General features: G+C 43.1%; 2 protein-coding genes across 3 annotated transcripts in view; one reads left to right on the top strand and one right to left on the bottom strand.

The window, feature by feature from the left end:
- The window catches only part of LOC138136777 (E3 ubiquitin-protein ligase RNF19A-like), a 41,306-nt gene extending 29,131 nt beyond the window's left edge, over positions 1–12,175 (top strand). For both annotated transcript variants that reach the window (XM_069056072.1, XM_069056071.1), the window contains exons 4-11: positions 3,682–3,874; positions 4,022–4,136; positions 4,198–4,388; positions 4,447–4,591; positions 5,385–5,521; positions 5,580–5,677; positions 10,737–11,183; positions 11,238–12,175. In XM_069056072.1, the coding sequence (XP_068912173.1) occupies positions 3,682–3,874; positions 4,022–4,136; positions 4,198–4,388; positions 4,447–4,591; positions 5,385–5,521; positions 5,580–5,677; positions 10,737–11,183; positions 11,238–11,681 (1,770 nt within the window). In that variant the 3' untranslated portion in view covers positions 11,682–12,175. The remainder of the gene's footprint in view (positions 1–3,681; positions 3,875–4,021; positions 4,137–4,197; positions 4,389–4,446; positions 4,592–5,384; positions 5,522–5,579; positions 5,678–10,736; positions 11,184–11,237) is intronic.
- Positions 8,251–10,602, bottom strand: LOC138136782 (uncharacterized). Its single transcript, XM_069056077.1, has 2 exons — positions 9,637–10,602; positions 8,251–9,404 (listed from the first exon to the last, which is right to left on the bottom strand). Exons 1-2 carry the CDS (start codon positions 10,222–10,224, stop codon positions 8,487–8,489), a joined length of 1,506 nt encoding a protein of 501 aa, XP_068912178.1. The 5' UTR covers positions 10,225–10,602; the 3' UTR covers positions 8,251–8,486.
- Positions 12,176–12,626: the final 451 nt, after the last annotated feature.

Here is a 12,626-nt window from a genome sequence, read left to right as displayed (position 1 = left end):
TTGTGTGTTGGGGAACGTACAGTCGGATCAGCTTGTAATGTCAACAGCGGCGGATGTAGAAGTACTGGTGGAACAATGTAAGGGTCGAATTTCGTCCGCGAGCACCCCGACTGACCGTCCGCCTCGGCGCGGGTTGACGCCTCGGTAGCTCGGCGCTCACGGAGTGGGTTTTTTCTAGTGAAAGCTAAAAATCTTTTTTTTTTTTGTGAAACCGACAATGTAGCAACTTCCTTATTAAAAAAAAAAAAAAATAGGTAAAACCCGTAGTTTTTTGATGATGTATTTTTTTCAGTTCTGTTATGTAGAAAGCAAAGTCCTATTTTCGTTTTTATTGATTGCAAACGTTTTTGAAGTGTTTTTCATTCGGCAATTTTTTTTTATTACTACATATCAATGTCGACGCTTTTTAAAAACTCATCTTTATCACGAGATTATATTGAATCTTTTTTAAATCACGAAAACGTCCATTGGAACAGTCGAAATTTTAATTAAAAATTAATTTGCTTATTAACATAGAGACGACGTAGACGATAAAAGAGAAAAAAAAAACGTGAAAATGTCTCTGACCTCGTTCATTACGGTGCATATTAAGTAAACTTGCACGTCAGTTGTCAGTCTCGGTGAAATTCAAACCAGGGTTTAGTCGCACCAGGACTTACTACTCTTACATCTGTATATGCTATATTTTTATGCTGAAAGGGGCTTTAATTATATTTTTATTCGTATGCATACATTGAACAATAAAAAAGTGTTTGTACATACATAGTTTCTTTAATTAGTTGACTGCTGTAATCGTTGCGAGCTTATTGGGTAAAGTTGATAATTTTTTATGTCGTATTTATTTTGCTTAAACGTTTTAATTGTTATTTTTTTATGTAAAGTTATTATTCTTGCATTTTTTGTAAATTGTCTATAAGACTTGCTAAGCTTGAGGCAAGAAACGTATTTTTTTCGTGTACCGAATGTTCGGCTTGTGTACGCACCAGTAGTGTGACATTTGAAGTTGAGCCGACTGTACTTTTGTGATGTCACTTTTTCTTCGATGACGACGACAGCTCGAAATCCAGATTTATGTCAATCGAGAACTCGTTGAAGGTTTAATAATGATAGAAATCTTCTCAGATTTATCAGTTGCTTCGTCCTTGCATTACGTATTTGTTTTTCATCGAAATCAAATCGACCAAAAAGTTTAAGAAATTGTCGCGTCGTGATAAGATAAGGGCTCTGGTGTAGTACACATTAGGAAGTACGGATGTTCGGAAAGGAATGATTCTTTGTAAAAAAAATATATGGATGTGCAAGTCGGCAAAATGAAACAGTTCGGTCCTACAAGGGAACGGGTGATATTGGTACGGCTTGCCGGTGGAGGCTGTTGTTTAAAAACAAATGAAATCATTGAAATCACACGTGGGTGTCAATAAAAACGTAAGAGATGTTTTTATCCCAGCTGTGCTGGAGAACAAATGCCGGCTGACTTTTAATGATTGAAATTATTTTTGTTCAGCTGGCAACTTTATGTTGGTACACTTGATTCCCAAATTCAAATATGACAGTTTAAAAGTCAAAATAAATCATCGTCATCATCCTTAACTTAGAATCTTAACTTAGAAAGCGAATCAACAAACAACTCTTTGACAAATGACTAAGCGTACCAATTATTCGGGAATGCCAACCTACTAAGTTTGTCTCAATCATTAAAAGTCACCCGGTATAATCTTCGCCAAAATTATAAAACCACCAACACCGCAATTTACCTGGAAAATACAATTGGCAACATTGTATAAGCACATTCGACGTACAACATAGGGAAAATAAAATGTTGTATTAGGCCTTGTGCTTCTCTTTGGGATTGTGCGATTGAAAAATAAACGAGTTATACGAAAGTTTATACTAAATTAGTTTACAATATAACCAAAAGCAGCCAAGAACGTTAAAAATAACCATTAGGTTTTTTTTATTTCCAACTTAATTCAGTAGGTGGTGATTTTGTAATTTTGCCGAAAACTATAAACATTTGAGTACAGTCGCGGACAAAAATAAGTAGGACAATGTTTTTTCGCTAATGTAAATTTGCTTGCCCTTTCTATGGTTACTATGAAAATATTTATTTATTTATTACAGTAACCCCGGTTTACTCAACTCAATTTTGGCTAAATTTCTTAATAAGACTTGTCCTACTTTTTTTTGTCCGCGACTGTAACATACGTCACGTGTGATTTAGGAATAGTCCAGTCTACTACGACTAGCCGTACCTCAGTTGCCAAATCTGAATTGTCGTTTCATTTTTGATTGCACTTAAAGTGATTTTTTTTAATAAACAATATACACTGACCGGCATAAAAAACGACTCAATATGATTTCTTTAATAAATAATGTTGAAATTATATTTGTGCTTATTTTTCGTTATTATAGTTAAATTGGGATATTTTCATTGATCGGGAGTGCTATGGTCACCATGGCAACCGAATTGTTTTGTTTAAATAAATTATTAGAAAATTTGCGCTACTTCCACGTTGTGTTTTTGTCGGTTGACGTTGACGTGTTTAAAGATTTAATGTGATATCACGAGATACAAATTTAAAATGCTGTTCAAATTTTGGCAATTTTTCATTACATTTTTTCTAAAAAATTACTTTTTTTTTCCTTTAAAATTTTATTTGCTGTGTTTAATGTTTTGTTTGTCGGATATTCTTTGGCAAATTATAACTTAAATAACTCTTATCAATACAACATGATATCAAAAAAAATATTCCAAGACAATGAATTACTTAATTATATTAATAAAATTAAAAGTGAGTCGTTTTTTGTGCCGGTCAGTGTATAATTGTCAGTGTCAAAGGTGAATAAAAGAACCCATACTCTACCGCCCTAAAATGTGGACCAGATGTATAACAATTTTACCCCAAATCATAGTTGAGGTTATGTTTACTTCACTTCCCGTAGTTTTATTCCGTCAATTCATTTTCAAAACAAATTTAATGAGGAATCAAGAGAAATCTTTTTCAAATTTGACATAAACTCTCACTCGTCAGGGTGCAAGCTCAGTGACATTTAAAAAATGTTGACACTCAGTGTGACCAATCGTATTATCATGAAAATCACTGTTTGGCTCATACCAACATGACAACGTTTTGACAATTGTTTATAAAAAAATTCAATAATAACTTTGTAAGAAATGCGTGTAAATCTTAATGGGTAGTTAAATATCGATTTTTTCTCAATTATTGTTTCTTTGATACGAATTACGAACCGTCGAAGTTTTATTAATTTTTGATTATTTTTTAATGTTTGTACTCGTTGCTCTAGCGTAATATTGAATTAATTTAACAAAAAAATAATTAGAGAATCGGAGGAAAGCAAAAGGCAACACCAAAGCAAAAATCTCGAACGTCACATTATTTTTACAACAAAATCCGTAAACATTCCGAACGACTAAACATCGAGTCTCGTTATCGGCGAAAACACGACGATAATTCTGATAATTATTTTTAGATGTCATTATCGTCGCTTGCATGTCATCTATAAATAGAAACCGATACACATCCGAGTGCAACCTTAAGAAATAAACCCATTTACCGCGCACATTTATTATCTGTTGGTTTTTGGAATTTGCACACATGCGGAATTCGTCATCGTCCGTCTTTTTCCTTCACGATTTCACACATCTGTTGATATTTTCAGAGTGGCGAAGTTACCTTATCTATGGAGTGTCCCCTGTGTTTCGCCGAACTGGCGGCCGAGGAGTTCTGGGAGTTGGCGGGATGCGGACACCGCGCCTGCATATCTTGCCTGCAGCAGTACCTCCGCGTGGAAATCACAGAATCTCGCGTTTGCATATCTTGCCCGGAATGTCCCGAGCCTATGCATCCAAATGGTAAAAAAATCCATCGTCGATTGCCGCATTTGTGGACAATACTTGTCGTACTCGCTGTACTCGTGGGTGCAGCGAGCGCGTGAAGTGTTGTCGGTGGGTGCAGCGCGTCGCAAAACTATTGTTCGAAATGTGCGTTTCTCTTTGCAGAAATACGAAGTATCAGCGACGACGCTGTTCTGCACGAGAAGTACGAAGATTTTATGGTTAGGAGAGTTTTAGCAATCGAACCGGACACCAGATGGTGTCCGGCCCCCGATTGCGGGTAAGTGTCTTTTGCAACACCACGAGAACAAGAGAATGACCGTTTCCTTTTTTTTTTACAGGTTTGCTGTGATAGCTAGTGAATGTGCGAGTTGTCCGAAGTTGCAATGCCTGAGACCGGGTTGCGATTCGTTTTTTTGTTATCATTGTAAGGCCGAATGGCACCCCAACCAGACCTGTGATGCTGCACGTGCACAAAGATCACCTAATATACGATCGTCTTCTATTACTTATAGTCAAGATTCGCAACATCGTAAGAAACGAATGACCATATCGCGGTCGAGCGCTCTCCTAACAATGTTGTTTTGCAGGAGATGACATCAAACCCTGTCCGCGGTGTCAAGTTTTGATCGTGAAGATGGACGACGGGTCGTGCAATCACATGATGTGCGCCGTTTGCGGGGCGGAGTTCTGTTGGCTGTGCATGAAGGAGATCAGCGATCTTCATTATCTTAGGTAAAATGGAGGAGAGAGAGTTGTGAAGTTCAGTGACACGAAGGCCGTCCGAGTGTCAATAACGAAACTATTTGTTTTGGCAAAGTTCAAGTGGAGACGTTTTTAGATCAATGTGGAATCAAGAGAACCACGTGCGCATTCCGACAGAGATTGGCTATAATAATAAATCTTCTTAGCTCGATTGATCAGCTAGTGGGCGGGGGGCTTAAAATGGTGCAGTGTTGATGAACGCACTAATAAGAAAAATATTTTCAAAGTTGCAGAAATGAGGGAAATACAGATTGTGAATGAATGAAGGTGCAAGTGTCAGACAACTCGATTTGAGATGAGTTGTGTTAAACAGCTGAAGGTCGGGTTGAGATTTTGAATGGAAATTTCGTTTTTAAGATGAAATTTCCAGATGTGAGAGAAATGGAATGAATGAAAGTGGGCGTTAACTGATTGGTAGACGAGAATGAATGTAGGCGCAGATGTCAAACAAATAATTGTTTGGGATACTTAATAAAACACAGGGAGTTGATGGATGTGAATTTGAAGTGAAATGCGTTTTTGAGTTGACATTGTCTGACGAATTACAAAAATATCAAGTAAATCGGAACGAATGTAGTCGTAAATGTTGAGAATTTACTTTTAACATCAGTTTAGACTTACCTAATTATTTACAATAAATCAAAACCATTATTTGAAATGTCATCGCTGTCAAAAATCACAGAATTAAGAGTGAATGTAGGCACGAATGTCAAAACACACAAAAAAAAGAACGAAAATTGAAGATTTCATTTTGTGATTTCAGCCCTTCCGGGTGCACTTTTTGGGGCAAGAAGCCGTGGTCGAGGAAGAAGAAAATCTTGTGGCAGCTGGGCACCCTCGTCGGTGCCCCAGTGGGTATCGCCTTGGTCGCCGGTATCACAGTTCCTGCCATGATAATAGGTGCGTGCGTTGACGCTGACCGTTTTATTTATCGACAGTTACCAATTTCTCGTTCCAGGTATTCCAGTCTGGGTCGGTAGGAAACTGTACACCAGGTACAAGACGGCCAACAAACACAAACGAAATGCGGCGATTGTTGGCGGCGTCATGGCTTCGGTAAGTGTTGATGGCGTGTTGTTGGTAGCACTGCAGCATCTGATCCGTGCTTGAACGTCTTTCACAAGTTCAGTTTAACTTCGCTGCATTTTAAATCGTCACTGGGATTTCTTAACGTCTCAGTAAAATTGACGTTTTTTAAATTCATCGACGGTCGCCAGGCGGCGCCACTGGATTTTTTTTCGTTCTTGAATAATTTAAGAGCCAGAAGGTTTCGTTATTTTATTACAACCGAAACTTTTCTTTTTCTCGACCCCTTTTGCAGAATAGATTTTTAATTACGGCCCGAATTGCGCCGAAACGAAGTTACATAAAGTAGCGATCCTCCCCGGAATACTTTATTTATTTTTATTGGGGTCGTAAAGTAGCCGTTCGAAAAAGGGCCGTGCGTCGCCAAGGGTACGATGCATCGTTTTGCGAGCCGGCATGATTTAAACGGTCTAGCCGAATGCCCACGATACTACAGGGTGGGGAAAAACCTTTGAAATATTAGCTTTTGTAAAAAACGACCTTCGCGAGGCTCGTTTGACAAATTATAGCGTGTATGGGTGTGCGCTTGGAAAAAAGTCTTTGTTGTGTGCGGCGCTATCGCAATTAACTTTTTATTTTTAAACTGATAACCTACATTTTTAAAAACAACTGACGGCAGCTGTTTTTTTTTGTGTGTATAATTTGCCGAATAGAATTTAAATTTTACAACCTCACGACAACAATAATGAAATGCAATTGTACATATAATGATCGGTGAGAACTCGGTTTGCCTTTCCACATCTTGCATTTTGAATAAAATTCAGATCTGGTAATCGATGTGGCTAATGATGAGAAGAAAAATACCATCATGAAAGATGTTTCCTACCGAAGTGTACATTTATAAAGTGAAGGCACTATAAAGTTCGTTGGGAAGTGAATGCAACCTTTTTAATAAATGATCAAAACACATTAGTGTTCCGCTACATCATCGTGACTTTTGTTCGCAAGTGGCGTCGACTATACAACGCATCCCCTTCACAGTTTCGTCAGTTCGCGACCCTTATCGATCCATAAACTACACGCCAGGTAGTTGGAGGGGTGGAATCTTGACCTAAAGAATGATTGCACGGTGATGCATTTCTCGTCGGTCATTAAGGAAAAAATCGTAAGGAAATCTGACCGAGGAAGGGTTGCAGCAAGAGTCGATTCATTTTTTTATTTCCAATACATTGGGATTTTTTTTAGTCAAAGTTCTCGTCTGCGACCTTTAATCCGATACAATGAAAAGTTGTTCGAAACGAGTGGAACCCGGCGACGTGATTTTCCGACGAAAACTTTGCTTTTCTCCCGGAAAGATTTAACTTGTAAATTTCCAGCAGAAGTTTTCGTAAACAGGCGGATATGGCCGTGATTTAACGTTCCTCTTTAAGGAGGATTCACGTCGAAGAACGGTCAAGCTTATCTCGACGTTTTCAAATTGATCCGGAGATTAAGAGTGGCGTTTAAGAGATAAGAAAAGATCGCAGTCGGAAGCTCGAAAGATCTCTTCGGTCCCAAACTGGGTGTTTCGTCACGTGGGTTGCGACAGGGAAGCCCCACGGCCCTGCGTCGTTCACGGAAGAACCGGAACATCAGAATTAATCTACCTAGTTATGTGCAAATTTCCGGCGGAACTGTAAACATTAATCGATAACCGCGTCTGTTCGCCCTCATCAAGAAAATTGAACGTCCCGTTCATAAACGATGCACGTCTAGGGACACCGCTCGACTTTTATATCGATTAAGGGCACTCAGACCGAATTAAATTAACTTTAATACGGATGTGTGTCACGTTCTGGTTTCGCGCCTCTCCGCGTTAAAATTTTCACACAACTTTTTTTTCTCCCCCGCATCGATCTCGTGTTTTTCACGACGCCGGAGAACTCTCCGCCGTTCCAAGCAGACGACGGCTAAAAGGTCGAAAATGAATAAGTGATTCGAAATTCGAAAAAAATTTGGTTTCAACCAGACAAGTGCGAGCGGGAAACCGACACCAGTCGCGTAATTGTCGGAGGCGGGGCCGCCCGACGGCGTTACTTGCCTTATGGGTCATCAACGGATCCGGTTAATCATCCCGGACAAGTGGAAACAATTGCAGGTTCACGGTTTCCGGGCGGGGGTCGTCCGGAGTCGTGCAAAAACACGCATGATGAATATGTTTTGAACGTGGAAAGTGGAACACGGACGCCACCGACGAAATGCAAAAAGTACAAGAGCAAGAAAGTTCAAAGTAGGAAAGGTTCGGGTAGATTCTCTAGATTTCTAGAAGAAATTTTGATTTGTGATGTTCGTGTCGAATCTGTCCGATTTGAGACTTTTTTAAGAGTCAAAAATGGGTGTAGGAGTGGTGCGTCTGTTCGTACAATCAACGGTGTCATTTTGATACAAAAGCAGTTTTATTTAAATATTTTGTCAATGATTTATTCCAGTTATCGTTAAAAGCTGACATGATTCTTTTTCTTACTGACCAAAAGTCGCACAACAATACAAAATACACTGATATTCATATGTTTTCTCCGTCAAGTGTTGCCTACTAGGTTTCGGACCAATCAAACCTGACCAAGTCGTAATTAAAACTTTTAATTCTGTCATGTTTACAAATGATGTATATGTTATGTGTCTGATCAAGGAGGAACGAAACAGTGAAAATCCAATCAACACTAATTCTCGATCGACGACGTAAATCTATAAAGAAAACGATACATTGGCACGGAACACACCTCGAAGCAAAAATTTCTGTGTCAAAAAGCATCATCACTAGCCGGATTTCGCATGGCGCGATTCGTTTTTTGTGTGTTGATTATTTCTTGGCCACGTTGGCGTTGAGCAGACCGTCGTCGTGGAGGTCTTGGAGGAGGGCCAACAGTCGCTCCTCCATCTGGGCGTTGCCGAGGGCCAAGTCCACCGAGCCGATGCAGAGCAGGAGGGCCAGAAGCTGCGAACGTTTGTAGTCTTCGGCGAGGCGGGCGCGATCGTAGCCGAGTTCCTCTTCGACGTCGAGGTTCAACCTGCGACAGGTGTCGGTCAGGTTGGTCCAGTAGCCGTCCAACAGCTTTCCGGTGTGTATCCGGCGCAGCTCCGCCGGCACCGAGCTGATGAGCAACAGGGCCAAGTCGTTGGTGGCCCTGCTGTAAGTCACCATCTGCCAGTCGAGGATGGCGCAGGTGCAGGAGGCGTCGTCCTCGCGGAACATCAAGTTGTTGCACCAGAAGTCGGTGTGGGTGATGAGCGCCATCGGCTCCTCGGGAGACAGGAGATTCTCGATGATGTCTTTGGTGTGGGGCCGCAGCTCGTTCAGGCTGGCCAGCACGCTCTCCAGGCCGGGTCTCCGCTCGAGGAACTGCGACAGCTGAGGCAGACCTCTCTCGACCAGCTGCTGGTAGGAGTCGGACGCGCGGGTCGTCTGGAACAGGAAGGGGTAGCGCTCGGCCAGCGGTCTGCCCTCTTTGATCTTGATGGCGAGGGAGAGGCCGTGGATGTGGGCGATGGCGTCGACGGCGGCGGTGGTCTGGCGGAGGGTGAGACCCCGCGAGAAGTCGGCGCCGGAGTAGCCCGCCGGCTTGATGTTCTCCAACACGAGGACGGATTCGGGGGGGCTCGGTTCTGGGTCGCCGCTTCCTGCCGAATAGTGGGCGTAGTAGCACTTGGGGATGGGCAAGCGGATCTCCGTTTCGGGGGGCAGGTTCTGCGATTTGAAGGCCTCCAAGTCGGGCACGACCTGCAACAAAAAATGTATCCCATCAGCGGAAATCCGGAGTTCTTGTCAGGAGCCTAAAAATCGACAAGGTCATAGATAATTGGAGGACGGAATCAGAAACTAAAAACGTAAAAACACTAATGAGATTGACAGTTTTACCTAACCTAGATTTAAATTTGTTGGAATTGCAACAATCCCCGGCATTTAATTAGATGAGTAACGTCCGGAATGTATGACTAAGCCTGTGACTTACTTGCGTGTAGAACTTGATCTCGCGCAGGTCGAACTGCGCCTCGGTGACGAAGAACCTGCTGAAGGGGTCCTGGGGCAGGAGCTTGATGATGAAGCTGAGCGTGTGGGCGTCGGCGTCGTCCTTGACACAGTACTTGACTGCGACGGCGAGTATGTCGCTGAGGACGCTCTCGCCGGCGTCGCAGCCCGGCTTAACAGTGAAGTCGATCACGGCTATGGCGGCACGTTCGTCCAAGTCCCTGTGGTGGTGTCTGAGCACGGCCTGGAGCCACTCCTCGGTGACGGGCCAGTCGGCGGCGCTGCTCGTCTCCTCTTCGCTCTCGGACATGGCGGACGCGGCGGCGGCTTCAGAAGACTGTGTCCATGGCGCGGCCGTCGGAGCGCGACTGACTTCGCCGCTCCGGGTCCGGGAGAAGGGCGGCTGTGCGGCGCGACAGAAGGGCGTGGTGGTCGTGTCCGGAATGGCGGATGGATTCGTACGCGGAAAGCACACACGCGGGGGTGACGCGATCGATCGACGGGGGAGCTTTCGAGGGGGGATTTTGATCGGGCGGAAGTGACGACACACTCGTTTTCGACCGTGTTGCATCGCACGAAGACGCACTCGGATAATTAATGTTGATCGAAGGGGGACGGGGCCGACGCACGGGAGGATAATTAAACGAACAATGAAAGTCCGCCGTTTATGACGCAACGAAACGGTTTCATCGGAATCGACGGATTTAGGTGCGGAGGTCGATGTCTTCAAAAAAATTCATTACAAAAACACAAAAAAGGGACACAGGAATGAAATTTTTCTCGAAAAAATTTAAAAAATACAGTCATTAAAGATGGCGCTGCCGTTGACAGTTAATTGTAATAAAACCGTCATCCACCAGAGTACGCCACTGAAATTCAAAATTTCAATTAACCAACAAGACTCGAGACAGTTTTTACAGAAAGTAGAAGCATTTCCAGGTTAAGTAAATGAAAAAGACAGAAGGAAATGTTTATTTGTTGTTCTCATTCTCCTAATTTTTGGACGAACGACGTGAACTTGCCCTTTCTTTAGTTGGCGACAGTTCGGCGAGTGGTGACTTGGACCGTTTTGTTTTATTGCAGGTGATGATCTCCCCGATCCTGGCCGGCCTCGCCGTCGGAATCGGCGTCCCCATCTTGCTGTTCTACGTGTACGGCGTCGTCCCCGTGTCCCTGTGTCGTTCCGGGGGCTGCGGCGGCGCCTCCACCTCGGACGACTCGGCCATAGTGACGAACCGCACGGGCGACACTTCCTCCATCGACGCCGTCAGCGGCAAAGTGGCCAACCCGTCGATCGGCGAGGCCAGCTTGTCGCTGGCCAGCGGCAGCCAAGTCCTCCGCGACGCCGATCGCGAGTCCGCCAGCACGGTCGCGTTGGCCGGGAGCGTCGGCGCCGCCGCCCACAGGCTAGAGGTCCAAGCCGACCTAGCTTCGGCGCAGCGCTTCAGCATCAGCAGCTTGTCGGAGTCGGCCGGTGACGACGGTGGAGCCTCCACCAGGGCGCTGGCGGGATCCATGCTGAACTACAAGGTGAGTGGGTCGTGTTCGAGGGGGTTCGTTTGTGAAGCGGCGTTGTTTCGACAGGCGAACGGCAGCGACTCCTGCAGTTGCGTCACCACCGAGGATTGCACCTCGGAGCGGGTGCGGTTCGACGACAATGTCAGCTTCATAGCGTCCCAAGCGGAGAAGACGAGCATAGGCAGCAGCTGCAGCTTCCGAGCCAGATGCACAACGAAGCCGGCCCTGGCGAGGGCGGACCGCGTCGCGGACACGCTCAGCAACGACAGTATTTACATTGACATGAGCGGCGTCGAAGAGAAGCCGAGGAAGTCGCAAGCGGCCATCCTGAGGAGCCAGTTTTTCTATTCGGGGATGACGGACGGCAAGAGCACGGACGACAAGACCATAATCGAGGTCTCGAACGAGACGCTCGACAAGCCAGGACCTCCAGAAGAAGCCACCCAAGAGGCCAAAGCCGTACAGATGAACACCTCGTCGACGTTCGTCGTTGAGACTTCCAAGTTATAGCTGTCCGATTTAGAACTCGTTTTTTAAAGAAGACTGATGTGCAAATTAACGTCTAATTTATTTTATAGAGTTATCAAAAAATATCTGGCTTAAAGTTATATCTTACAAATTATTGTATATCAGTTTAATAAGTTGTTTTTTTTAATTTTCCTTCTAAATGTGCTAAACGAGGGATTAAAGGATGTATAATTATTATTTCTAATGTACATATTATAAGTATGAATGTAGTTAATTTCTTTCGAGATTGTGTTCTGAAAAAGCAAGCAAATATTATTGCCTTGTCTCAGATTACACAGAATGTAACGACACCATCAAATTGTTATTCTTTGGTAAAATAACATAAGCAATGTGCAAATAACACATTCCAATTATTTTGATTTTACGCAAGATTTTTTGGCATTTTTTACGAATCGCAGCGGTCATTTTATGTTACCCAAATTTCATGGTGTGATTACGTTTTGAATGAACAAATTTAAATAAATTATTACGTTTAACGCTCGATTTTTTATCACCTGCAGTCCAGCATCACAAGAGTTCGGTGTTATTCGTTGAGTAGATAAAAAGAAAACGTAAGATGGAAAAAAGTATCAACTTTCTAGTACTTTTTTGCTTCATAGGATTGGTAGCTTTGATACGGGGCCTTCACCCTTCAATCAATCAATTTTTATACGTTTGAAAGTTATCGCAATTACGTTTATATGATTTAATCAGACGTTATCGAGTTTTATAAAAAATCTTTTGATTTCATAATCAAATTAATTCGCTGTGACAGATTTGTCCCTAAACACAACTTACACCACTCAATTTTATAAACTGCGCCGCTTCAAAAGACTGACGAAAAAATGTAAACAAGACAAAGACCAGCTCTAGACTAGTTAGTCTATATTTTTTTATACCTCTATATTCTGCAGCAAGAACGATCTCCAGTTAGTAACTTTCGTGCAT

The sequence above is a fragment of the Tenebrio molitor genome, chromosome 8 (assembly GCF_963966145.1).
Source record: "Tenebrio molitor chromosome 8, icTenMoli1.1, whole genome shotgun sequence".
NCBI lineage: Eukaryota > Metazoa > Arthropoda > Insecta > Coleoptera > Tenebrionidae > Tenebrio > Tenebrio molitor.
The sequence above is the reverse complement of the archived record's forward strand: the minus strand, read 5'-3'. Positions and strand labels throughout refer to the sequence as shown.